This window comes from Pseudonaja textilis, chromosome 1, assembly GCF_049901715.1.
Source record: "Pseudonaja textilis isolate UNSWEBS1 chromosome 1, rPseTex1.2, whole genome shotgun sequence".
In the NCBI taxonomy this organism is placed as follows: domain Eukaryota; kingdom Metazoa; phylum Chordata; class Lepidosauria; order Squamata; family Elapidae; genus Pseudonaja; species Pseudonaja textilis.
The window spans coordinates 239,720,163-239,746,320 of record NC_141990.1 but is presented as its reverse complement, the minus strand read 5'-3'; the positions used below and the strand labels follow the sequence as shown (position 1 = coordinate 239,746,320).

Sequence of the window (26,158 nt, the reverse complement as noted above, 5' to 3'; positions counted from 1 at the left end):
AACGAAAAAGAAACAAGCTTAGACAGTGCATTAGCTTACACAGATGACAGCACTCAGCGCAGTGTTTCCGAAAAAAGAAATGAACCGGAAAAGAGCTTTAAACTTTACGGAGTTGAAGCCTAAGGTAGCGCCGTGGAAGTTATTTCTAGGGGGTTTCGTCAGCCATGATGCCCACAGAGGATCGGAACGGATCGAAGCGGAATAAAAGCAACTGGAATGGATGATCAAGACAACGAAGGCGGCTCAACGCCGCTGGGTTCCAGAGAGCGATTATTAGAGGGAACCTGTTGAAAGGCAGCGGAGAGTCCCGCTTTCGTCGCAACCAGAAGCAACAAACAGGCAGCAACTCCAGAGAGCGCCGGCTTCCGCGGACCTCACGGCTAGCCTAGGGAAGCGAGCAAAGCGAGGCAGCCCCGGGCGATCGCTGCGCCCCAACAAGCTCGAGCTCTGCACAAACAGCGACGAGGCAAAACTATGGGTGCTTCCAAGGCGCTCGGCTCGGCTCAATCCAACCCGGAGTTCCCACAACAAGCCGGCAGCGAAGGTCGGATGCCCGGACCAAAAGAGCGCCGAGGAAGACAGGCAGGTAACACCACCTACACCCCTTTCGGCCTCCACACAGGAGGGACTCCCCGAGGCTAAGCTCCAGTCCGCCGCTTGCAAGCCGAGAAGGGTCCCTCCCTCCAGGCCTTGAAGCCTCTCCTCGGAGCGCGCGTGTGTTGGGCTCTCCTCACGGGGAGAGGGCATCTCCCGAGGAGGCGCCCACCCACCCGCAGCGATCGCAGGTCGGAGGAAGAGGAGGGGGCTCCGGGTGCCTGGCCGTTGCGCTGCGCCCCACCCTGAGCAGAGGGAACAAGAAAACTGACGCCGCTGCCGCCGCCCCCCTCCTCCATTCCGGGCCTCTTACCTGGATAAACTGGATGGTGAGCGCAGACTTGCCCACTCCGCCGCCTCCCACCACCACCAGCCGGTACTTTTCTTGCCCCGGGCCGTCCCTACAGCCCGCGGCCATGGAGAAAGAGCCCAGGCCAGGAGAGGCGAGCGAGGGCGCAGCGCTTGCAAAGGTTCGAGGCTCCCTCTGTGATTTCCACCCCTCCCCTCTCCCACCGGGGCAGTGGATTGCCGATCACCGCCTTGCCAGCCGCGGGAACCGCAGGCCCAGCCACTTCTCAGCGCCGAGCGAACAGTAGCGAAAGGAGGGCCGAGAAGCCGAGTCCGCGACTCGAAGGCGGCTCCAGACTCCTCCTCCCCCTCCCCCTCCTCCTCCTCCTCCTGCTCCCCTGCGCGGCGGCCTCGCACGGAGTGAAAGCGGCGGCAGCGCTCCCCTCCCTCCCGAACACACCCGCTTGGGCTAACAAATGGCCGTCGGGAGGTGGGGGCAGCCATGCAAATATGCAGCGGGTGGGCAGGGGCTTCCTTTGCTCCGCGAGCGGAGGCGCGCCCGGGGGGAAAGGGAGCTGAGGCACGCGCCCAGGCATTGTCTAAGCGCGGGAGGGGAGGGGACGATTTCACACTTTGGAACCTCAGGGGGGGAAGATCGACGCCCTTTCCCTTGCCCCGGCCCGGACTAAAGAAAGAGGGGGGGAGGGATTTCCCCTCCCCCCATCTCCCCCGTTGAAGAACCCCGTCCCGCCCCTCTGTGGAAGGAATTCATCACTCCCGGCGGAATCAGGAGCTGCGCCACGCCCCGTTACTCATTCGAGTAGTAGGGCCACCTCATGGGGTCCTGAGCTCTCTTCCAGCTTGTCCGGAGGAATGGATTCCAGATGTAGAATTCCGTTTGTTTTAAAGCAAATAACCTCCCTAAGCCCTTTGTGGTAGTTTCAGTTCAGGCAGAGATAACCGCGGGATGCTGCTTTAAACCCAGCCTGACAACATAAGGAAGGATTTTTGTTTGTTTGTTTGTTTGTTTTTACTTTTACCAATCCTTTCTCTTGGAGGAATGGACTCAGAATTGAACTGCCTTCTCTTAACAGAGGGGGAGGGATATACTACGACTACATCTATCTCCAATCTACAACCCAGTCCTATCAGCAGTTCCAAGAAGGCTCCACACCACTCAGGTGAGGACACAGGTAAGCCTCCAGGTGACCTTAAATACTCAAATGACCAGCTGCCTGCAAGCATGATAAATCCTTCCATTCCCCATCATCCAGTCAGAGCTGAAGAAGCTTCGTTGGAGAAGAAGAGAAACGTCTTCAAAGAAAACCCAGAACTTGCCTCTCAGAATTGACTTTGCTTATGGTGCCACAATTCTGCAAAACAAAGAGGCCTCCTGATCACAGCTTTTCAGTGGCTGCAACCCTACTCAGCCTCAGGGAAAATCCCTCTAGCCCCCTCCCCCATGTAGTTAGCTTTCAAAAGCTAAAAACTGAACTGGACAGGAAGAAATGGGTCAACAAAGTCTTGACCTATATAGATCCTTGAAAGCATGAGTGGATGCTTCTAGATCAGGAGTGGACAGCCTTTCCTCAAGCTCTTTCCTGCACTCTTCAGAATTTGTGTCATTCTGACATTCAGCAGAGGATCCTTTATAAACACCCCATGTTTTTCATGCGTTGTGAAAGGGAAACAACATGAAAAAGACGTGGAAGCGATAGGGTAGGGGGGTATAAAATAAAAAGAGAAAAGCTTCTTCTTTTCACAAATTCTTCCCTAAAATCTGTTCCTGCGTATTTGTGTGATATCACCCAAACATCACCCCACCCACTGCTGTCATCAGTGGCCCTTCTCCCCCAAATGTGCAACATTCAATCTGTTGTAGACAGATGACACCTAAGCATCATCAGCCTCACCACACTGTGCAGCTGTTGTCTTCCTTCAGTAGATGTTCCGTGAAAAGAAAAAAGGTTTTAAGTTTGCCAGCAGAAAATGATATCGTCTAAATATATTTTAAAATCTTATGAATGAGATGGAATTTGACCAGTGAGCATTTAACCTCAGGGTCAGCATTAACCTCCAACCTTCAGGAGATACTTGGTTGTTCATAATTTAATTTTGATTGTCTTGTTCTCACAACATCTCCATTTGTATCAACAAAAATCTATTTAAACATACCAATATCTTTGAGAGACAAGTATAAGATATATATTTGCTTAGGCTAATGTTATATTGATGCTAAATGGCTTGTAGAATACAGTGTCCAAGTACAAGTGGGGCATCTCTGGTTAGAGAAGCCAGAAAAGATACAATGAACCTGAACTCTGAGGGTCATTGGCCCTTCACTTTTCAGTGGTTCAACATGGTGTCTTGTCTCATAGTTCATGTCCCACCTCAATCATAGGTATTCAGACCACCTCAGACCAGAGGTGGTATTCAGCAGGTTCTGACCAGTTCTGGAGAACCAATAGCAGAAATTTTGAGTAGTTCAGAGAACTGGAAAATACCACCTCTGACTGGCCCAGCCCCAATCTATTCTCTGCCTCCCAAGTCCCAGCTGATCGGCTGGGTCTTCTTTGGTTGCCCTGCACAGGAGAATGGAGCTGGAAAGCAGGTTAGTGGGGTGGGAAGGGAAGGAGATTTTGCAGTAACCTTTCCCCAGGAGTGGGGTGGGAATGGAGATTTTACAGTATCCTTCCCCTGCCATACCCACCAAGTACGCCATGCCCACCAAGCCACGCCCACCAAGTCACGCCCACAGAACCAGTAGTAAAAAATTTTTAATCCCACCATTGATTCGGACATGAGCTATATAGTATAAGCAGATATCCTCTTCTTATTACTCTTTTTTCAGCCCCCAAAGTCCCTTGGGTTGAGTGAAGGAAACATTTTTGTCTTGTTTTTGTTGTAAGACCAGTGCTACTCTCAAATATGTTATATTTAAATCATTGTAGGCCAAACTGGTGCTTCCCCAGAGATGTTGGATTGCAGTGTTTAACATCCACAAATAGCAAAATGGTATGTTGAGCAGGGATGGTAGATCTTGTGGATTAAGATATTTGGAGGGCACTAGAGAAGGAAGCTCTTACAAACTTCAGACTGAAACAGACAATGATATCCACATTCTGTGTTATGTGTGTGTTGTTACAATATCCTTTGTCTAGAATATGTTTCCTATGGAGCAGATTGGAAATACTTTTTGTCATAACAGTTATGAAAAGAAGCATACACTTTTCAGTAATAACAATAAAGATAGTCTTAAGGCATAGCAAAGGGGATGGATGATTAGTGCAGCTTGTAGTCATGAAACAAAGTTTTGAAAACAGAGCATACCGCTATTGTTTTAATATTGTTCTTCATCGATTAGATTTTGGATTATAATTGAGCTAGAAATCCCCTTCTTTTGCGCAATAGCGTAATCAAATACGGGCGCTGAGTTTTACATATTACCAGGATGGAACATGGGGCTGCCAGATAAACTTGCTAAAAGAAGCAGCAGGCAATAGACTCTTCCAAGCCAAATTATTTCAGAGGTGAGGAGGACTACTCAATGGGAGTTTCCAAAAGAGCAGTCCAAATGGATGGAGGAGAGCCATTCCCAGATGGAGTGCACAACAATTTCCAATTTCACAGATTGCACTAAGAGGAGGAAAGGGGTCTCCTTCTAACACCCAAGGAGGAAAGTATTGTGCTCCAGCATCTTCTCCCCACCATCCCTCCCAGGCAGATGGCCAGGACTATCAGCTCTAATAGTACACCTCACTATTTAAGGAGAAGATAGAGCCTGAGTTCTTATTTTGCTGCCCACCAGATGGTCAATAGATAGAGCACTGAACATCTGCACTGTGAGAGAAGGGAAGGACTTTGTGTCAGATCTCCAGCTTGGCTTTTACATTTGTGGACTTCAGCCAAAGTTGCTAAAACAGTCACACAAAGGACAATGATATGGCATGGGTAAAATGATGCCATGTTGTAAGGACTTAGGGCTCACTGTAATTGTTTGAATGAAAGTACTCCAAGGAGGGGCTACTATTGTATCATGTCATGAATAGAGGGGGTAGGATCATGATAAAACAAAACAATGAGAGTGATTAGACCAGGCAGACATTCAAGAATGCATTAGAATGGCAATTGCTTAAAAGGGTTTGTTTTCAGTATGTGGCATGTTCATCTATATACACATGGAAGAAGAATTAATCAAAACCACAATTGATTTAATTGCTTCAGATGAAATATTTAGAGAGTTGATGAAAGATACAAAGATGATGAGATGGAAAGAAGAGGAGAAAAACTAGAATATAAATAGAACACTTTTAAACTTAAGAAAGTTTAAAAAAAGATAAGATTAATCTCCCAGAATGAATTAAATGAGAATGAGAAATCTTCTTGGAACAGAGTGCAAACAATTATACAGTATTTCAGTGTGGATAGTTATGCAAGTGGACGTAAGAAAAAAAATGCTTGGTGGACTGATGAAATGAAAGAGGCCATGGATGAAAAACAAAGGCATATTTTTTTAAAAAATGATTGTTGCAAAAAAAAAGGATATAATAGATTGTATAATATAGAGAATGTAGTGGAAAAGATAGCTGGAAAAAATTAATAAAAGAGAAAAAGGAATTATTTAAGATTATGGAGGAATTAATATGGCGCCACGTCAGCAGTCCTTTTGGTGAATACTTCCTAAGTTTTGTTCTTATGAGGATAAAGTAGGATTCCATTGTAAGGAGTGGATGATGATAACACCTTCTAGATAAAAGTTAAAATTAAGACCAAACAAAATAACAAAACAAACATGGGATTTACCGTACTTCCTTTAACATTTCTACTAGTAATTGTTAGGCTTGGTTAGGCTGTGAGTCAAAGGAGTTTCTCTTTGTAGGAAATGAGAGGCAGCTCGTTTCTTCTTTTCAGCATTTTTAAATTATTACTTTTCAATGCAATGAGAGTCAATCACAGCAGTATCAGAAGCTCAACTACTGATGTTTAATCCTTGGCTTAGACTTATTTTGTCAGTCCTGGACTGCTCTTCTGTGTGAAGGGATGCACTTCAATCCATCAGAAAGAAGTCCCTTAAGCAGAAGCTTCTTTCATGTGGCCTTTCCCGGACCATTTTATACAACCTTGGCTGGTCTTAAGCTAAAAAATTTGACCTGCCAACAATTACTCAAAACTGAGCAGCATTATCATTTGAACTGACTTCCCAGCTTTTTTGTGCTATCAAAAATAATAAGGCATGGCTCACTATATTTACACCCTGACTTACTCAAACTACAACTGTGCTATTGTTTGGGCTCAGTGCAACACCCTTCTTTCAGCATTAGTATTGCATGCTCTCCATGGCCCAGTGTCTCTGCCCTCATAGTAGAAAAGAAATAGACACAATAACGCATGTTCTTTTATATTGCAATTTTATATGACTTATATTACATCAAAATCTTTTTTTTTCTTGTAGCAGCAATCCCTAGGCAATCTGTTGCTGTGCTGATTTTCTGATTGTTGATAAGGTTTTTATATAACTTACAATGGTGGAAAGTTGCTTTAGTATCAAGGCTTCAGCAGAAGTTCCATAATAGGAATTTAGATGGGTTGCTGTATATTGTTATTAGTGTTTATTTTCATTCTCCCTCCACTCTTTTTATCTCTGTTTTATTTCCTGGATAAGGGCTATGATTAAATTAATGTAATACTTAAGATTTTAAGCAGAGCAGCATGGTGGCTGAGTGGAAAAGATACTTGCCTCCCATTTGAAAGGTTGAAAGTTCAATCCTAGGTAGTAACAGATGTGTCTCTCCTAAAGCGCAAAGAGAAAATATCTGCTGCAAATCGAACTCCCATGTAGGCATCAGGAAGGTCATCCAGCCAATAAGTGCTCAGCTCCATTCAGTCACCCTGACTACTCGAAATCAAGGCATTACACAGAGTCATAAAAAGAAAAAAAATATTTCAGCAGGGAAAATAATAAATGAATTGGATACAAATTTAAAAAGTGGGAACTTGGTAAAAGGGACTAACAAAAACCTTCCAAAGTGATTAGTTGATTGGTTAGTTGGTTGATTGATTGATTGACTGACTGAACATGTGCCATCACCTTGCTGTTGAGTCATTATAATCACATAGATTTTCACCAATGACAATCTGTTCCTAATCTGGTCTTTCAGGTCTTCCAAGGATGCACCCATGGCCACTGTAACTGAGTCTACTCACTTTGCTGCTGGTCTTCCTTTTCTCTCTTTCCTTCCACTCCAGCAGTGGTCAGAATCAAAACTAAATCTGGGTTGTGAGGCAAAGCTGGGAAGAGTATTGCTTAGATTAGTCCCTTCAGTTTTCTTAGCAAGATTTCAGTGTTTCCTTTGCCTCTTTATTCCAATACTATGCCAGGGCAGGTTATAAAAATGGATTAGGCTTTGTCAGCTATTATTGGTGGGAGAAGGGAGAGTCAAGTGACCAGACATGACTAGGAAGAGAGGTAATAGAGGTCAGAGCAGGATTGACAATAAGGTCAATCAGTATACAGTTAACATCTGTGGTGGGATTCTGCCAGTTTGGACTGGTTCGGGCAACTGGTAGTTCTGGTGAGCACCCACCCCTGCTTTTTCCCATACTTTATTTCCTGGTTTTGTAGCACAGCTGATTTGCGCAGCAGAGTAGTTTGCCGCGCCTCAGCTGTTTCAGTCGCTTCGTGCTGCAGTAGAAGGTAAGTATTAGACTTTAAAATTGGCTTTTTAAAATGTAGAGTATGCGCGAAGCACGCTCACTGAACTGGTTGTTACACCTGTTGAATCACACCCTTGGTTAGCATATTGCTAGAAAGGCCTTCATTTCAAAAGTGAAGAAAGTCCATGAAAGCACTATTTTAATTTAATTTTTTTCTCTGTATCACCACACACCCTAAGGTTTCATGCCATTTATATAGCAAAGACCATTTAAGCTGTTAAAGGGCCACTACCCAGTATCAGGAATCAAATGAATTAAAAAGGAGAGCTGCCAAAACATTGTGTGTTCTTTACAGTATATGCACCTTTCATCCTTATTTATAAAGAGCAGAGAGCTTACTGTATGAATGATCATGAAGATAAACCGGCTAAGCTGAAAGCTGTTATTTCGCTGAGCTGGCTTTTCTCTTTCCTATTATCGTTACATTGGTCAACGTATCAGTTGATTCAGGGGAAATATTTTTACCCCAGTTGCAGTTGTGTATATACTTTGTTCTTTTATGTTTTATGCTGTTTTCAAGATGCTGCCCAGAGTTGTGAATTTGAAGATGGGTGGCCAAACAAACAACAAACTCTAGACAACAAAAGAATATGTGGATTCCTAGGGTACCAGCCTGTGGATGGGAATTCTGCTATAATTTTAAACGTGTGTGTGTGTGTCTGTGTGTCTGTGTGTGTGTACATGTCCATGGTCTTTTTTTATGCTGAAGTCAGCAACATAAGAAATGAATTAGTTACCATTTATAATGTTGCCATTAAAATGGAAAGTCTATTCTCAATTAATGTGAATTCCTTAGAGACTAGTGACAACATGAGTTTGTGAAGTGGTAAATATTATTGCAGTGATTTATGGTTGCTTCAGAAAGCAAATAATTCATGTTCCCTTTGCCAGCTCACATTCCATGTTCCCTCCTATCTAATACATTTTTTAAATTCCAGAGATAGTTGAACAGCTTTGTGAATTTTTGCAAGAAAATGGTTGAATCTTAAACAGTTATTATTATTTTTCATCATTGTAGTTTGTGGACATAAATAGATGAATAAGTTTGTTTACATATGCTGAGAGATTTCAGAGGTTTTGGGTTTTTTTTAGCCATGAAGGGGTGTGACTGGCATCTCACCAGGAGTCTTGCAACTATCATAAATATTTGTATTGACTAGTCCCACTGTATTGTTACCCTTCTGTCTGTTTTTTTTTTGTTCCTTGATTGGACTGTTATTTACTGTTCAAGCTCTTGGTCTAATGGTAATCTTAGTCTTAATTCTTGTTCATCTTGGAGTAGATTGCTGGTGAAGTGGTGTTTTGATCTTTTCATTTCCTTTTTGGTTGTCTTTTTTGAATAGCATGTAGATCTTGTTTATCTCAAAGTATCTGCTGATGACCAATGTACCAAAAAGGAAAGAAAACAACTAAATAAACAAGCAAGTGAGCACCAAGGACCTCATACTACGATAAGATAACCCTTTTCTAATCATATTTTGAAATTGCTTATTAACTACCTTTGAACTGTTCAAAACCTTAAAATGACAAGTTCTCGGATAAGAGATAAGAAGAAATCATGTTGTTATTTAAGAAAAATGTGAAAAGTTACTAAAATTGTTTATATTAATTGTGATGAAGGTTAGGAGTCATTTATTTATATATTTTCTTTTTCTTTTTTGTTACTATATTCTTAGTTTTCTTTATTTTCTTTTTTATTTCTGTTCTTTATGTCTCTTCTAATTTTTATCCCTTGCATTGTTTACTCCTTTCTACTTTTCTATCTTTCTTTCAGTTACTTTTTACTATTATTATTATAAACTTAAGTACAGTTACTCAGGGGAAAACAATGAATGGCAGTAGATGCTTGAAAGCTGTATTGGATAGTTCTGGATATTCAGAATATAAAAGCCAGACATTTGGAAGAGATTTTTTGTATGGAACATGATAGCAGTGTTCCAATGTTTGAAGGGCTACAGATAACAGATAATCAGAGTTGGAAGGGACTTTGTAGGTCATCTAGTCCAACCCCCCACCCAAGTGGGAGACCCTACACCATTTCTGACAAATGGCAGTCCAATCTCTTCTTGAAAGTCTCAAGTGATGGTGCTCCCACACCTTCCAAGGGCAAGCTGTTCCATTGATTGATAGTTCTCATTGTCAGAAAGTTTCTCCTTATTTCCACGTTAAATCTCTCCTTCTCCAGTTTCCATCCATTATTCCTTGTGTGGCCTACAGGCACTTTAGAAAATAGATTGACCCTGACTTCCAGTTTGAGTCTCTTCGCTGACAAACCAAAACCAAGATTGTGTACGGTTTCGATTTGTGCTTGCCGCTGGAGCGCCCCAAGCCTGCTGGTTTTGGAGCTAAGCCACCCCATAGAGGTGGTAAAGAGGGGGGAGATTGCCAGCAGGGTTGAGGAGAGCCGCATCTCTCCTCCTCAGCTGGCCATTACTCCCTTTCCCAAAGGCAGTTGCAGTGGTGGTTAGAAATGGCCACCTCAGAGAAGAACTCAACCGGAAAAGAATGTGCAGGAGGAAGATAAGAAGAGAAAGTTTTGGTTGTCTGGGTTAAACCACAAAAGCAACAATGTAGGTACCCTGGAATTTAAAATATAAAAAAATAATATTGATCCCAAAGAAGATTCTGAAGCAGCGAAGGAGAGAGGGAAGGGAAAGGACTTGTTTTTTTTTTCTTTCCTTCCTTATACTGACAGCTAAGAGACATAAGCAAGAAATTGAAAAAAAAAAAGCACTTTGACATCAATAGGCATTTCAGCTGAAAATAAAATGTCAAAGGGATAATAAAGATTTCTGGATACTTAAAAGCTTTTAAAAGCAGGAAAGGAGAGGGAAAAAAATAAAATGGCAGGATCTGGAAAAATGGAAGAGACTGCCTGGAATTAAAAGGAATTTACAGTGAAATCTCAACAAGATTCCTAAAAGATACATTTGAACTGAAACCTGGCAACAAAATAATAGAACTCCAGGAAGACAACGTGGAAAAAAGAAGCAAGAAGAAACGTTCTTTGGATTACTTGGTGATCTTTGGATTTTTGGTTATTGCATTTAAATGACTAAAATCAATTGGGTGGTTGTTTAAAAGTGTTTAAAATGGCACCACTTTTAGAGGAACTGAAAATGGAACTTACAAAGTACAAAGAAGATGCACAAGAAGGGAGAGGTTCTTTTGGCTTTGTATTTCAACTCTTAGAAATGGAGATCTGGAACTATGAGAAACAATAAGAAATGCTTGCAGAACAAGAAGACTGGGACAAAGAAGAAGCCATCTTTAATGATCAAGTAATTTTATGTGGTGGGGGAAAGGAAAGGGGGGAAAGAGAATGAAAAGTTTAAGATTTGAAAAAATAACCAAAAAAAGAAGAATAGTTTGAAAAATAAGTATATTAGAAAGCAACAGAGGAGGGGATTACAGAAGAGAGAATTAGAAGTAGAGAGACAAGGAAGTAAAAAGGGAAGGGAGAAGAAGAGGGGGAAGAAGGAAAGGAAAAGAAGTTATAAAGAACAGAAACAAGATATAGCAAAACAGAGAAGAGGTATAAGAATTGAAAGTATAAACCTGCTTAGAGACAGTGGGTGAAAACTTAATTGTAAAAGGGATTCTGCAAAGGTACATAAGATAGTATTGTTACATTACAAATAGAAATAATTTTAGAAAATATGATTAAAATGATGGATAAAATATTTATCGTAATCTACTGGAATGTTTGTTAATAAATAAATGAAATACAGTGAATAAGAGAATTAAATTAGGAAAGGATGGGAACATTTTAACTATTATTAATGAAGATGTTAAGATTTTAATGAATATTAATAATAGAATTGAATTGGAATGAATGATATATATACATACATACATACATACATACATACATACATATATATATATATAAAACCATTTTTAAAGAATATAGTGTGTATTTTAAGAATGTACCAAGCAGAATTTGATTGGAAGTTATGTATTATATTGAATGTTATAATCTTAAAGGTATACATTGAAGTTTAAATAAGAGTTGAATGGATAAAATTAAAAGATATAAATGAGCATGAAATTGAGTTTGTGTCTGTATGAAGAAGTGATAACCCGGGACCGTGCTATTTTCAAAAAAAGATGTTTTATTTGTATTATGTTTTTTTCTTTGTGAAAACCCAAATAAATTTTTCAAAAAAAAAAGAAAGAAAATAGATTGATCCCTTCCTCTCTATGGCAGCCCCTCAAATATTGGAAGACTGCTATCATATCTCCCCTAGTCCTTCTCTTCACTAGACTAGCCAAGCCCAGTTCCTGTAACCGTTCTTCATATGTTTTAATCTCCAGTCCCCTAATCATCCTGGTTGCTCTTCTCTGTACTTTTTCTAGAGTCTCAACATCTTTTTTATAATGTGGTGACCAAAACTGGATGCAGTACTCTAGGTGTGGTCTTACTAAGGCTTTATAGAATGGTATTAGTACCTCAATTGATCTTGATTGTATCCCTCTGTTAATACAATTTAGGATTGCATTAGCTTTTTTGGTTGCTGCTGCACACTGCTGGCTCATATTTAGCTGGTTGTCCACTAAGACTCCAAGATCCCTCTCACAGTTACTGCTATAAGGCCTGGTTTCACCCAGTCTATATGTGTACTTTTGGTTTTTCTGCTACAAAGAAGGGATCAGCCTATTTTCCAAAGTACCAGAAGCAGAAACAAGAAGCAACAGACTGAAACTAATCAAAGAGAGAAGCAATCTAGAACTAAGGAGAAACTTCCTAACAGTGAGAGCAATTAACCAGTGGAACAGCTTGCCTTCAGAAGTTGTGGGTGCTCTATCACGGGAGGCTTTTAAGAAGAGACTGGACCGCCACTTGTCTGGAATGGCATAGAGGGTCCAGCTTGTGCAGGGGATTGGACTAAAAGACCTTCATGGTCCCTTCCAACTCTGCTATTTTGTTATTGTATTATTCTAACTGAGTCTCCTTCTAAGCTCAGTCAACCATCTCATGAACATGGTGGCGCCCAACTAGGAAGGTGAGGCTCTCGCTCCTGGAGCACTATCTCCCTATAAAGCCACCACCTGCACCAGAAATCACTTTTTAAGCTGCCGCCTGCACCAGTAACCATGAGTAAACCAGAGCTCCCCAAACAAGCCCCAAAATGCTAGATTCTGAAGCCATGGAGCCCTAATAATGCTGGCGGAGCTCCTGCTAGCTGATCCGGAGCCCTCCTCTCCTTCCCCAGAGAAGTGAAGCTCTTTCCATCAAGCCCTATTAACCACACTGGTGGAGCTCTTGAACTGGATCACTTAGAGCCAGCGGAGTGCAAACAACGTACCTTCATTTAAATCCCTCACACAGCTGATAGAAGTATCTTCCATGCCAGACAACGTGTTTCCATTAATATCCCCACACAGTTTCCCTGGAGCCACATCGGACAGCTGGCAGGGAGAAACGAGGGAGGAGAAAGCCCTGAGGCTTTTAGGAGCTGAAAGTCACCCTGGACAGGTGGTAAAAGCAGAGGAATGCTTTGGTGGTCGCAAGGAGAGGAGAGTCTCCTCGACTGACCCAAAGAAAACCCCTCCATCTGAACTAAAAAGAGAACTGCCAGCATGGCTAAATCGAAGCCAGGAAGGCAGCTGAGACAGAAGTGAAAAAGAAAGAAAAGATCTTGTAACAGTGTGCTTAGTCTTGGTAAGAATCACTCCAATTTCTGCAGTGGAATTTTCCTTGGAAAGTGGAACTCAGAGGAGGAAAATAGCTGCGATTAACAATCTGGAGTGACTGTCAGATTTAGTTTTTTTAAAAAAGATATTGCAACTAGAAGTAACTTTAAAAGTAAAGGACAGATTGGATTGGTTAACCCAAATTTCTGGACTGTATTTTTACTACTACTTGAAGAACTTTAGGAAACTATTGGAAAACAATCTTATTCAGAGACATATTGATTGTAGTTAAAGTGTTTTAATTCAGCTAGTTTTGCTTTCTTTCAAAAATCCAGATGTGCTTTGAACATCTTGTTACAGCCTATTGTTTACAGAGTAATAGCAGCAGCAATCAGAGCAATAAATTCCTCCCACCCAGTAAATCACAGCTGCTAGTAAAACAATTAACCCTTTCCTTGCAGACTCTCAATACTACCTCATTACTTTAATCAAACACTGATTAATTCATTACCTCAAAACTTACAACTTTTCTACCTCATCACCTATATCAATGATTAGATAATCAATTTCTATAAAATATTTCATTAATGGTTTAATTGATTTATTGTTTTAATTGATTAGTGTGATTAGAGTGTTTAGTGCAAATAGTGTGATTACTGATTAGTTTAAAAGATCAAGATTCATGTAATTTAATTGACTAGTAAAATCAATGATTTAGTGAGTTTAATTGAACAGTGTGATTAATGATTAGTGTAATTAATTGATTAGCAATTAGTGTAATTAATTGATTAGGCTGATTGTTGCTTAGGAAAATTATTTGATAAGAGAGATTACTGCAATTGATTGATTGGTGTGATATTGGCTATGTTGATTACCCAAAATTGTTCCATTAATTAATTTAATCAATGTACCATCTTAACAAACCTACCATGCCAAGATAAAAATCCAATACCAAACCACAACCTAAAGAGAAAGTAATCCCCACCAATGAACCACAAGACTCCCGCACATGCCTTAAATGCTACAAAACTCTAAAGGATAATGAAAACTCCATCAAATGTTCTCTATGTAACAAATACACTCATCATGACTGCTTGGGATTACCCGAGCAAATGATTCAATACCTAGAATCATCCAATGAGTTTCCATATCTCTGCAAATCATGCAGACCCAAACTGGATCTGTTTGAAAGAGTTGATATCATTGAAACACGAATAACATCCCTTGACACCATAGTAGCATCCCTGGACGCCTTAAAAGAAAGATTATCCAACCTTGAAAAAAAAGACACAACGCAAAAACCTGAACATCCAATAGCTACAAACCACATCTTTACCCAACAACCACAACCCAATCCACAACCCAATCCACAAAAAAACATAAGCTGGACAAATAATTGTAATGTTGAGGCAGTAGAGTTGTTTGATCATGAACTGAATTATGATGATCTTTATTGGAGTATAGTCTTGCATTTATATACATTTTTAGATATCCTCCATCACTGGTTAACTTTGGTTACTGCTTAACTTTCGTTACTGTTTAGTACAGTAACCCATACAATTAATTATCCCTAGTTAAAGTCTAACATATGTCTACTTCCCCTCTCTAATCCTCCTTTATCCATCGATTAGTGACTTTGTTTTCCTAAGTTGTATTTGCTTGGAAACATTCTTTATCTGAGGTTTGCCATCCGAGATTGGAACATTCCTGCAATTACAACTCTACATATCCTCATTTTTTATTTTAAATGGAGGATTCAAAGATTTATAAATGTATCACAATTGAAGAGGGTTAAGAGAGGGGGAAGTGGGACGAAACAATGTGAATAAATTTGGAATACATTGAATAAAACAACAGGTTGCAATTAGTACAATAATAATAATTATAGCATAAAAGAAAAACTGTCTGAGCCAAGACCAATCAGGAAGCCAATTGGTTAGCCACTCAAACGGTGAGTAATGAGCATGGATATTATTTTGAATGTATGATTGTAAATTGGCAAGCTTATCCTCAATAGTTTTATTCAAAGAATGAAAATGCACAGCACATCCACGGCATCCAACTAACGTACAGAACCCTCCCTGATGGGCTAAAACAGGGGTGTCCAACCTTTCACCTTCCCTGGGCCACATTAGAAGATGAAAATTTGGTTTGGGCCACACATAAAATAAAATAACAGTAACGATACCTGATCATCCCAAAAAACCATAGAAAACATAGTTAACATATTAAATTTATTTGGAAATGAAGTTAGTGAGATGTTTTTATTATTTATTATTAATTATTTATTAAAAATTATTTATTTTTTATCACGTTTTTTATCACAGTTTTTTTATCACAGTTTATTTTCCAGCCAAATTTTGCGGGAGGGGAGTGGGGGGAGAATGCTCGCCCGCCTCACGCCTACCTCTCCTCCTGCAAATGGCCGCCACCGCTTCTGCCCCTGCCGTCGCTTCTTCCCCTGCCACCGCTGCTGCTTCTGCCCGCCACGCTTCTGCCCCCGCCGCGCCGATGCTTCTTCCCCCGCTGCCGCTTCTTCCCCACCACGGGGCAGCGGCGGCGGGGCAGAAGCAGCAGCGGGGGGGGAAGAAGCGGCGGTGAGGGCAGAAGCGGCGCAGCGGCAGTGGGGAAGAAGCGGCGGGGCAGAAGCAGCAGCGGTGGTGGGGAAAGAAGCGCGGCGAGGGGAGAAGCGGCAGTGGCGGCGGGGGTGGTGGTGGGGGCAGAAGCGGTGGCGGGGGCAGGGGAAGAAGTGGCAGGGGCAGAAGTGGCGGTGGGGGAAGAAGCAGCAGCGGTGGCGGGGAAGAAGTGGCGGGGAAGAAGCGGCGACGGGGAAGAAGCGGCGGGGGCAGAAGCGGCAGTGGGGGCAGAAGCAGCAGCGGTGGTGGGGAAGCGGCGGGGGCAGAAGCGGCAGCAGGGGCAGAAGCAGCAGCGGTGGCAGGGGAAGAAGCGGCGGTGAGGGCAGAAGCGGCGGCAGCGGCGGGGGTGGCAGCAGGCAGAAGTAGCAGCGGTGGCGGGGGAAGAAGCGGTGGCGAGGGCAGAAGCGGCGGCGGTGGGGGCAGAAGCGGCGGCGGTGCCGGCGGCGGCAACAGCAGGAGGTGGCGCTCTGATGGCACCCACCTGTTCTCTTGCTGCTTGGCCTGGCACTCGCCTCGCGCCTGCCTCTCCTCCTCCTCCTCGCTGGCTCTGGCACGAAGGTTGGGGTGGGCACTGGGCTGCATTACGAGGCGACCTGGGCCGCATGCGGCCCGTGGGCCACGGGTTGGACAAGCCTAGGCTAAAAGATAGTCTATGGCAAAACACTGCTGTAAGACATCTTGATTTAAGTCTTCTATTTCATGCTGCAAATCATGAATAATAGCAGCAGTAGCATTGATGGATTTTTCAAGTCTGCAGGTGAGACCAAGAATAGATCGTTTGTTTTCTTAAGCAATTATGCCAGGATAAGAGCCTAGAGTAAGGACTCCTGTAACGGCCCCTGCCAATGCATGGCCAAATGTAGAACCAGAAGACAATTGTGTGTCAATAATGACTTCATCATTACATGTAGGCCCCAGAGAGGAATGCCGCTGTCGAGTTGATGGGAGCATACCTATTTGAACAGGTAGAGTAAAATAACCTATAGTTGCAAATTGATAATTCTGAGGATGAACATTAGTAGCATATTTATCAAAAAAGAACCACATATTAGGATCCTTAAGCTGCCAACCAGTGCATATTGATCCTGTATTAGATTGATCAGAGGCATTAAAAATAGGAAAATTGTCAGGATACATATCAGGAGCTATATTAATTCCATGCAAAGAAGAATTAAAGGTACCTGACAACCAATAATAGTCAGAACAATAACTCTAATTCCCTAGTTTTTAATATGTGTTGAGTAGCATCATAATCAGACCAATTATGAAGCCAAGTGTGTTTAGCGTGACAACAGAAACACAGACCCCTTATAAATTGACTAACTTTCAAGTAACGCCAATGGACAGAATTCAATTGCATAGGGGGTGTAGAAAATAGCCAGGAGTGTAAAATAGATTGTAGTTGTGAGACAATAAATGTAGAAGACATGATCAAGTTAGGGGTAAAATAAATTTGACCAAACAACTCGACTGCCTCGACATTACAACAAGTGGCGCCTGAACAGGGACCCTTTTACTTCGTCCAGCAAGGATTTGGTGCACCTTCAACTCTTTGTGGTTTCTTCAACCTTTTGGTTTCTGTAAGTATTGGGTCTTCGCTTTCTGAGGAACAAAGGAAGCATGTAGATGAATTAGGCTATTTGTTGAAGAAAAATAATACCGAAGTACCACAGAGAAATCTCTTAAGGCTGGTCCAGGAGATTGCAGCTCAGTGCCTATGGTATCCAGAAAAGGGGTCTTTAAAATTAACTGAATGGGAACGTATTGGGAAAACATTGCATACTGAACCTCGAGCAAAAGGAGAAATTTTGCATGTGTGGCATTTATGTAGGCATGCAATTGAAAAATTTGGTCACAATGAACTTTCTCTTTTAACACCTCCACCTTCATGTTATACTAATGCTGTCATTTGTCCCCCTTCTTCACCTGAATATATGTCTTCAATTCCCTCAGCTCCTGCAGATACAGGGCAAAAGCCTGTATGGTTAGGTCAGGGCGACAATGGAGGACTGAACTCTATTGTTCAGTCTTCTTCTCAGAAAATGGTAGAGACTTGTAAAAGGGATGCCTCTGTCTCAGGAACAGAACTTGCAGAATTACTGTCTGTTTGTCCAGTACAATATCGTCCTGGTCAGGGGCCACAGCTTGGACTTCAAGTAGCAGAATGGAAGGGTCTGCCTTATCAGATCTTAAGAGAGTTTAAAAAGGCAGTTACAGACTATGGGATTAGTGGTAATTTTACAAGAGGACTTGTAGAAGGAATATAAAATGGTTATACAATGATCCCTAAAGATTGGAAGCAAATATTTCGCATGATCTTAACATCCATGCAATATGTGATTTGGGAGAGTGAATATATGAGACATGCTCAAGCTGCTGCTTTAGGAGGAGGATGAGCATATACAGTTGAGCAGCTATTTGGTTCTGGACCGTTTGGTACAATTCCTACTCAAGTTGTTCTTCCTCCAGCTACGTTAACTATTGTTTCTGAATGTGCCTTTCATGCTTTTCTTAAGGAACCCCAAGCTGGAGTACCTAGAGCAAATTTTTCAAACATTCGACAGAATGTTTATTGTTACACGTATCCATTTCATCTATTCATAACTATGTTTATACTTATACCTGTTATCTTGTAAGCGATTGACAAATCAAATCAAATAAATAAATAAATAATAAATAAATCATAGAGTGTCTTTACTGGGTTCCTAATTGTCAGCAAATGACGATAATGCATACATGTTTGCTAGTACATATAAATGATGGTTCTTACTAGTTTAGATCTCTGTTGTGAATTTTGAATGACGTAGCACAGTGTTATTCAAAGAAATCTTATCAATTGCTTGTTCAACCTTCTCTCTGAACACAGTATTTGTCATTAAGTTGCTTTTCACCTACAGTACGGTTTGACTTTGTATTTCCTTTTGCTACAGAGAACAAATGCCCGAATGATGCCTTGGGTTATTTAATTTTAAATCTACCCTTGACAATAAAAGTTATTGCTTCCTGATCAGAACGAATTGTTTTGTGCTTATATAAAAAGAAAAATTCTATTGGCTTGCTAGTGCATTTATTTATTTGAAAGTGCTGCAAAAGCTGACATTATCAGACAAACGAGCATAGCAAAATACACACACCAATAAGGCATGAATGACATCTGAGCCCAATGAAATATCATCTTTAGATATTAATCATATTTATATTCACAGTTCTCCTTTTTTTTTTCATTTGCAAGATTACAGTTCCACTTGGCACTGCACATATGGACTCCCAGTCAGTAACTCAGCTGAAACTTTTTTAGCTATTCCATTCTCTGAGTTTCAGTACTTACTTTGTCACTTGTATTATCACATGTGTGCTTCAATTAACCAATTTTCAGCCCCAAATCCAGTTGGCAAGCATTGTATGCTGGATGCCAAGACCTGAGGTGTGAGGCAGCTAACTGATGAGTTGCAATGAACTCTAAAGATCAGTAATTGTCCATGGGCCAAAATTTAACAGTCACTGATACACCGTAGTTAGATTCCCAGCCCGTTTAGTATCAGAGTACAGATATAGTTTGCTAATCACAGATAATATTTTCTGTATGATTATTCTTTTCTTCCATTTCTAAATGTCTCCCACACAACTGGCAGAATATCACTTGAATCATATTATTATAGAAATAGCACTAGGCATCTGTTAGTATAATTGGTGTAATTGATTGTTTCCATTCATCTGTGAAGCATACTTGAGCTTTTGTCCTTACGAAATTAGACTTAATTGAATTCATATTCATATGACTAATAAGTGCTCAAGGAAATAATGCTATCAAAGCCAGCACAACTGAAAGGCAGGCTGAAAATTAAGGTACATTCAAGGCAATGTTAAATATCTATGAAGATTCTCAATCATCCAGGTCATTGTTATCCCAAAGGAATAACAAAAAGGCAACTAGAATTTTTTGTTTGTTTTTCTTTGAAAATGTTTTGATTCTTATCCAAAAACTTGCACAATTTAGTTCAATGTAGGGTGGGGGAAGAAGAAGAAGAGGAGGAGACAAGTGAAGGGGGTGGGGGAGGAGAAGAGAGAAAGGGAGGAGAAGGGAAGGAGGAGAGGAGAGGAGAAGATATGAGTAGTACTTAGATAAGACACCATTAGATCAGAGGTCCCCAATCTTTTGGACACCAGGGACCAGTTCCACGGGGAGAGGTTTTTCTGTGGACCTGAGGGGATGTGGTTTCGCATGCTTCATGTATCCTATGGATAGAGCTTTGCTTTTTTGCGTGGACCAGTTTCTGGCATGCCGTGGACTGGTGCTGGTCCATGGACCGGGGGTTGGGGACCCCTGCATTAGAGAATCTTGTTTATCTGGAAATGCACCCAAATTCCAGGTACATTTTATCATACGTGGTGGTCTTGTAAGTATGTTATATCATATTAGATACATTTAATAATGACAATGCAGAAAATATTTAAAATACAAATATTAATGAAACCTGAAGCCTTCTTTGAGGTATTATGGACAAATTGGTTGAAAAACAATTTTGGACATTATTTCCCTACAGGGTGACTGCTGCAAGGAGTCACAAAAAGGGGACATCAACTGTTGAAAGACTGGACTTGAAAATTGGCAGAGATGGCAAAATTAACATTGACTAGAGACAATGGATTAGATAAATTTATAAGAGATTGGAAACCATTTGTGGACTTTCTGTGTGTTAAATACAAGCACAGATGGTTAACAGAGGGATTTAAAGATTAGTTTTATCTTTGGGATTACCTGTTGACACACACTCTCTCCCTGTGTGTGTGTGTGTGTGTGTGTGTGTGTGTATCAAATAGAGGTTGGATTGGCTGAATAGCTAGATCAATAGGTTTCTATATTAAAGGCATGTTTTATGTAACATAGTATTTTTATTGAATACAGATGAGAAAGTTTATAACTACTTGTAGACCTATTATGTAAGGGGAGGAGAACATATTAGATATCCCATTTAGACTGCAAAGACAACAATCATTTTGATTTTATCTTGAGTTTAGTCAATTTGGGCACTAAAAAGATGAAACATACCTAGTGCAACCCTATGACTGCTAATTACCTCCCTATAATCTTGTTAATATAAGGGCAGTACTTCCAATGACTTTAATCTTATTTGTAGGAACTTTTCACATTGCAAATGGGTGCCTAAAGGAAGTTTAAAAAGCAGTGATCAAGAGAAAATTACAGGTAAGATAACTACAGGAAGCTCTTTTAGAATAATTATTTAGATGCTGGTGGAAAATTCTATCAGCTATACTTTTATCATCTTGATTGTTCTTTATTGTTTCTGAGATGTAATCACTCTTAACTCATTCCTGTGAGTCAGTATTTAACGTTATTAAAGTTTAAACTAAGAACTGCATGTAAGCAAATGCCGTGCTTTTTAAAAAAAACTAAACATTCTGGACCTTCTGAGTCATGTTCAGATATAACTGCTAAACATTACAACTAAAAATGCAACTTTACTTCTGGACAAATTTGAAAGTTTATAGCATCACTGGGAACATCTCCTGTTCCGGATTAACTGAAACCAGTGAGATGTCCACAAACATGTTAGATGTTTGAAGAAGATGGCAAATAAACGAGAGAGAAGAACCTAAAGCTATATCGAGGAGAAGAATCAGATCCAATGAAAAGCAGGTGTTACTACCTGTCTTCCCATATTGTCTTACAAGAAGAGTTGCAGTTATCCAGATGTCACAGTGCAGAAGGCAGTGGCTTAATGTTCCTGGAAATAATTAAGCTTCTCCTCTGGCAGTTTGAGTCCTAGCATCATGTGGCAGGGCAAGATCCCATCACTTGCCTCAGCTTCTTCCCACCTAGCAGTTTGGAAGCATGTTATATGCGAGTAGGTAAATAGATACCACTTTGGTGGGAAGAAGAGATGGCACTTTGTGCAGACAGTCAGATAGATCCCCGCTTGCTCTGGACCTTCCCTGATGCAACACCCTTTTGAAAAGTGACTTAAGTGGAGGGAGAAAGTTCCATCTGCTGCTGCAGGGTGCAGTTCATCTTTCTTTGTGGTGTGGAGCTAGCTCCTCTCTTTGGTGCACCAATGATAGTGTGTGAACATGAACCAAATGGGCTAGTAATTAAGGCAGTCAAACAACTACTCTGTATCAGCATTGTAGTTGCTGGCTAATGTAACATCACCATATGATAAACAAACAAACGAATAAAATAATGCAGAAGGCAGAGCAGGTATAGAAAACTGGAGCTTTGATCATACCGCTATGATCACTATCCTGACTTTTTATACACTTCTCTCCTTGTGAACAATGGTGTAGAAAGTGGTTTCTATGTCTCTCTGAAAGTTGTGGAAATCAGGTGACATCCATGCAATTTACCTCTTAGGTCTGAGAGCTTAAGAAAGGGAACATAAATACAATTCTGAAGACAGACAGACTCTTTCTGGAAGAATTCAATTTAGTGACCCCATCCTCATCTAGCAAATGCACATATGATCCAGTGGTGGGATTCAAATTTTTTTACTACCAGTTCTGTGGGTGTGGCTTGGTGGGCATGGCAGGGGAAGGATACTGTAAAATCTCCAGTTAGAGGTGGGATTTGCTGGTTCTCCAAACTACTCAAAATTTCCGCTACCGGTTCTCCAGAACTGGTCAGAACCTGCTGAATACCACCTCTGATATGATCTGAATGCTGCAGCAATCATGAATGAATGAAAGCATTAGTAAAAAGAAAAAAAATAGAAATCTACTTAATAAACGTGAGTCTCATTAATGGATGGAAGTTACAGAGACAGATGTAATATGTGGGTTTTGAAATTGCAAGCATTAATCAGCGTTAAGTATGTATAATTCTACTGAATGCGGAATACTGAGAATATGTGGGAGTTCTCACAAAGTGACTGATGCAGAAGATATAAATAGAAAGCAGGCATCAATTAACTATTACTATACATACATCTCTCTATCCTGTTCATCAGGAAACTATCTTCTACTTACCTTTGTCCTTTTTCTGGGAGTGTGGGCACACAATCAACCCAAACAATTCTCTGTCTCTCTTTTAATTTTCTAAGACTGCATATATGCAGCCCAGAAGTACTCTTCTTTATTAAATTTTATTTTTATTTTTATGTTACAACCTATAAAAATTTCAATATCAGTTGAATAGTGTGTTTCCTGGGTACATGTTATTTTAGAAAATAATGATCAAAATATTTACAGCAATAGTTATTACATTGATATTCTACAGTAGTAATAATGTTTGCTTATCCATTTTAACAAATCTCTCTTATAACTAGTTCTTTTCTTACATTTCCATGTTTTCAACTTCTGTTTCTATTAGCCATTGATACAACAGGTCCCATGTCAAAAAATATTTTCCTTAATTGTTAATGTTGGTCTATCCATCTCTGCACATTCTAATACTTTTTAAATTATGTTTTCATCTGTCAGGATTTCTTTACTTTTCCATTGTTGTGCAAATACTAGCTGCAGTTAATACATATAAAATCAAATATATTTTTCTTCTATCATATTTTTCTGGTAGGATGCCCAGCTACATTAAAACCCTGTGAGCTCCATACCTTGATGTTTCCAACTTATCCCATTTATTTGTTTATTAAATGTATAAGGCCACACCACTCTGATAACAACTCTGGGTGGTACATGGCCCACAATACAATTAAAAACATTTGGAAGAAGAGCAGCCATTAAAAATACTAAAATACAGGCCCCACAGCTCATTTTAACTCCAGGACTGGGAAAAGAGACAAGTTTTCATGACTGTTTTAAAAATGGCCAGGTTGGAAGCCAGCCATATCTTAAGAATCATAGTGATCTAGAGGATGGATACTGTGACAGAGAAGATATGTTTCTTAGGATCATCAGATAATAATGGTTAATACTGTTGATGGGAGTTGCTGGATTATATAAGCAGAGCAGAAGACACAGAGGACAGGCAATGAGTGTTACCTTTAGTAGATCCATTCTACCTCCACCAATTCTGTGCCAATACTATAACTGAAAAGTGTCTAAATAATTGTTTTCCTTCAGGATACTCTGTAGTGGTACACCTACCATCATCTCTCCAACCTTCCCTAAGGTGGGAAGGCTGGTACCTGAATGAAAACTGTCCAGTACTGTTTGTCCAGAGAAGACTTCTTAAAGAAGGGTTGTCGAACTACACAGAAGGGGCCACCTGTGTTTCAGCAAAGTAGATATTACATGTTTTCTCCTCATAGAACTTACCAACCACAAGAAACATGGATCTAATACATCTGTGGTTGAGTTAGTAGATTTAAGAATCCTGCACACCTCCTCAGGAGTTATATATTGTATCCCAGATAACACACATAATCTTGCTTCTATCACCTTGATAATCTACTTTCAAGCACATCCAAGCAATGTTTTGATGCTAGATGCCTAGAATATTCCACACAGCAATCCTCCTCAGCAGGGAACAAGTTATATCAGTAAGGGAAAATTATTCCTAGTAAGACTGTTTTCAATTGTCCAAAATCTTTTGGCAAGTAATTGTAGGAATGTGCTGGATTTTAGATAAGGGGATAAGATCATTAATAACACTCAATAATTGAAAGATATTTATAAACTGTGAGAAATGAATGGATCCTGAGAGTGCTAGCCATCCAGGAAGAGGACATAGCATTATGAAGTGAACAAAGGTAGGCCACAAATTGTATATGGTTTCCTGGGAAATTTTATTGAAAAAAAAATATGTTTTCCATATTGTGTTACATTTTCTTTTGATTTTTCAGGTAACAAAAAGCAATTGTGGAAAGACTGAAGATGTTCCTCTTGTTGCAATGCAATGAGCGACCGAAAAAAGTAGGTAGTCCATGCAATCAAGCTAAGAGGATTGAAGAACGTAAAGCAATTGAACAAGGAAACTTGCAGAGTAGACATGATAATTTCTGTAAATGAAGGACTTGCAAGAGCATGCAGAAAACAAGGCAAACAATAATTGTTCTGAAAATAAACCTTATTACTGTACAGTGTAATTTATTTCAGACATTGCCTCGCCTTTACAGTATCTTTTATACAATTGTTCCTGCCATATAAGGAGGTGGTTTTTAACTTATTGCTTTTCTTATTACAGAACATCTCGGGACAGGAAGCAATACTGTGACTTGTCTGCTCAGGTGCAATTTTCTATCTCTCCTTTATATATAAATGTCAAGTTGAGGCTTCTTTGTTCATAATTAAATGGTCCTTAATGACTTACAGATGAATATCTATTGGTTCCTCATGTCAGCAGGATGGCAGTACAGATTTCCTTGGCATTCCAACACATAATTATCCTTTCCAAAAGTGACAATGTTCCCATGGCAACATAAGCATTTTTATTATTGAAGAACTCAAACATTCCTAAGCGAGAACACACATTGTAACGGTTAAAAAGAAAAAAAGTAAGTTATCACTTACTAAAGAAGAGGCATAAAAAAGCCAGATGCAGCGATCTAAAATGAGAGATGTACCAGCGTGAAGAACAGCCTCACTTAGTCTCCATTATTTCTTCACACGTATATTATTTGCATAAGCAGCTTTTAGATTATTTTCAATGTGTTAAACAGCGTGGGCTAGACTTTTTCTTTTCCAGCTGATGAATGCATTCATTTTTTATTTTACTTTTGGCTTCTGTGTTTATGTCGAATACAGTAGTCCTCGACTTACAACAATTCATGTAGTGATTGTTCAAAGTTACAAGAGCACTAAAAAAATGACTATTTTTATGACTATTTTTCTTACTAACGACTCTGTGGTCATGTGACCAAAATTCAGCTGCTTGGCAACTGACTATTTATGATGGTTGCAGTGTCCCGGGGTCATGTGATTGCCTTTTGTGGCCTCCTGACAAGTAAAGTCAATGGGGAACCATACTTGCGTACTTCAGATCTTCAGCTCCAATATTCTTATTATTTAGCCCATGATGAGAATATGGCAGAAGTAAACATATATACACACAATCCACGTGATTATAAGTAAAACTGCTATGGAGGTAGGGCAGTGGTCTCGTAACTGAGTGTCCAATTCAACTATCCAGGTTATCACCTCTGGCCTTGCTTCATGCAGATCTTCTAGGGAACCAGAGAAGGCATGTGGTGTGCAATTTTCCACAATGTGTTGCATGTATCAGCACCACAATCACAACAAGAGGCAGCTTTCCATCCCCAATTGATACAGGGCAGACACTTCTTCCAATATTACCAATTTCAATTTCAACGTGTGGCAGGTCAAAACCAGGGGGTTTCGTAGAGGGATCACTAGTGGTCAGAAGGTACTTTGGA

The 26,158-nt window shown here is 40.4% G+C and overlaps 1 protein-coding gene and 1 long non-coding RNA gene across 4 annotated transcripts in view; one reads left to right on the top strand and one right to left on the bottom strand.

The window, feature by feature from the left end:
* The window catches only part of RRAS2 (RAS related 2), a 66,515-nt gene extending 65,181 nt beyond the window's left edge, over positions 1-1,334 (bottom strand). Inside the window, exon 1 of the mRNA XM_026706486.2 lies at positions 908-1,334. Coding sequence (XP_026562271.1) covers positions 908-1,012 — 105 coding nt within the window. The 5' untranslated portion in view covers positions 1,013-1,334. The remainder of the gene's footprint in view (positions 1-907) is intronic.
* Positions 356-24,863, top strand: LOC148128123 (uncharacterized). 3 transcript variants are annotated; one of them, XR_015740897.1, is made up of 3 exons: positions 356-586; positions 1,977-2,075; positions 24,629-24,863. It is a non-coding gene; the product is annotated as an uncharacterized LOC148128123 (long non-coding RNA). The 3 variants fall into 3 exon arrangements; XR_015740899.1 differs by lacking the exon at positions 356-586 and adding an exon at positions 21,008-21,075 and having other exon boundaries at positions 1,985-2,063; positions 24,629-24,750; XR_015740898.1 differs by lacking the exons at positions 356-586; positions 24,629-24,863 and adding an exon at positions 21,008-21,079 and having other exon boundaries at positions 1,950-2,075.
* Positions 24,864-26,158: the final 1,295 nt, after the last annotated feature.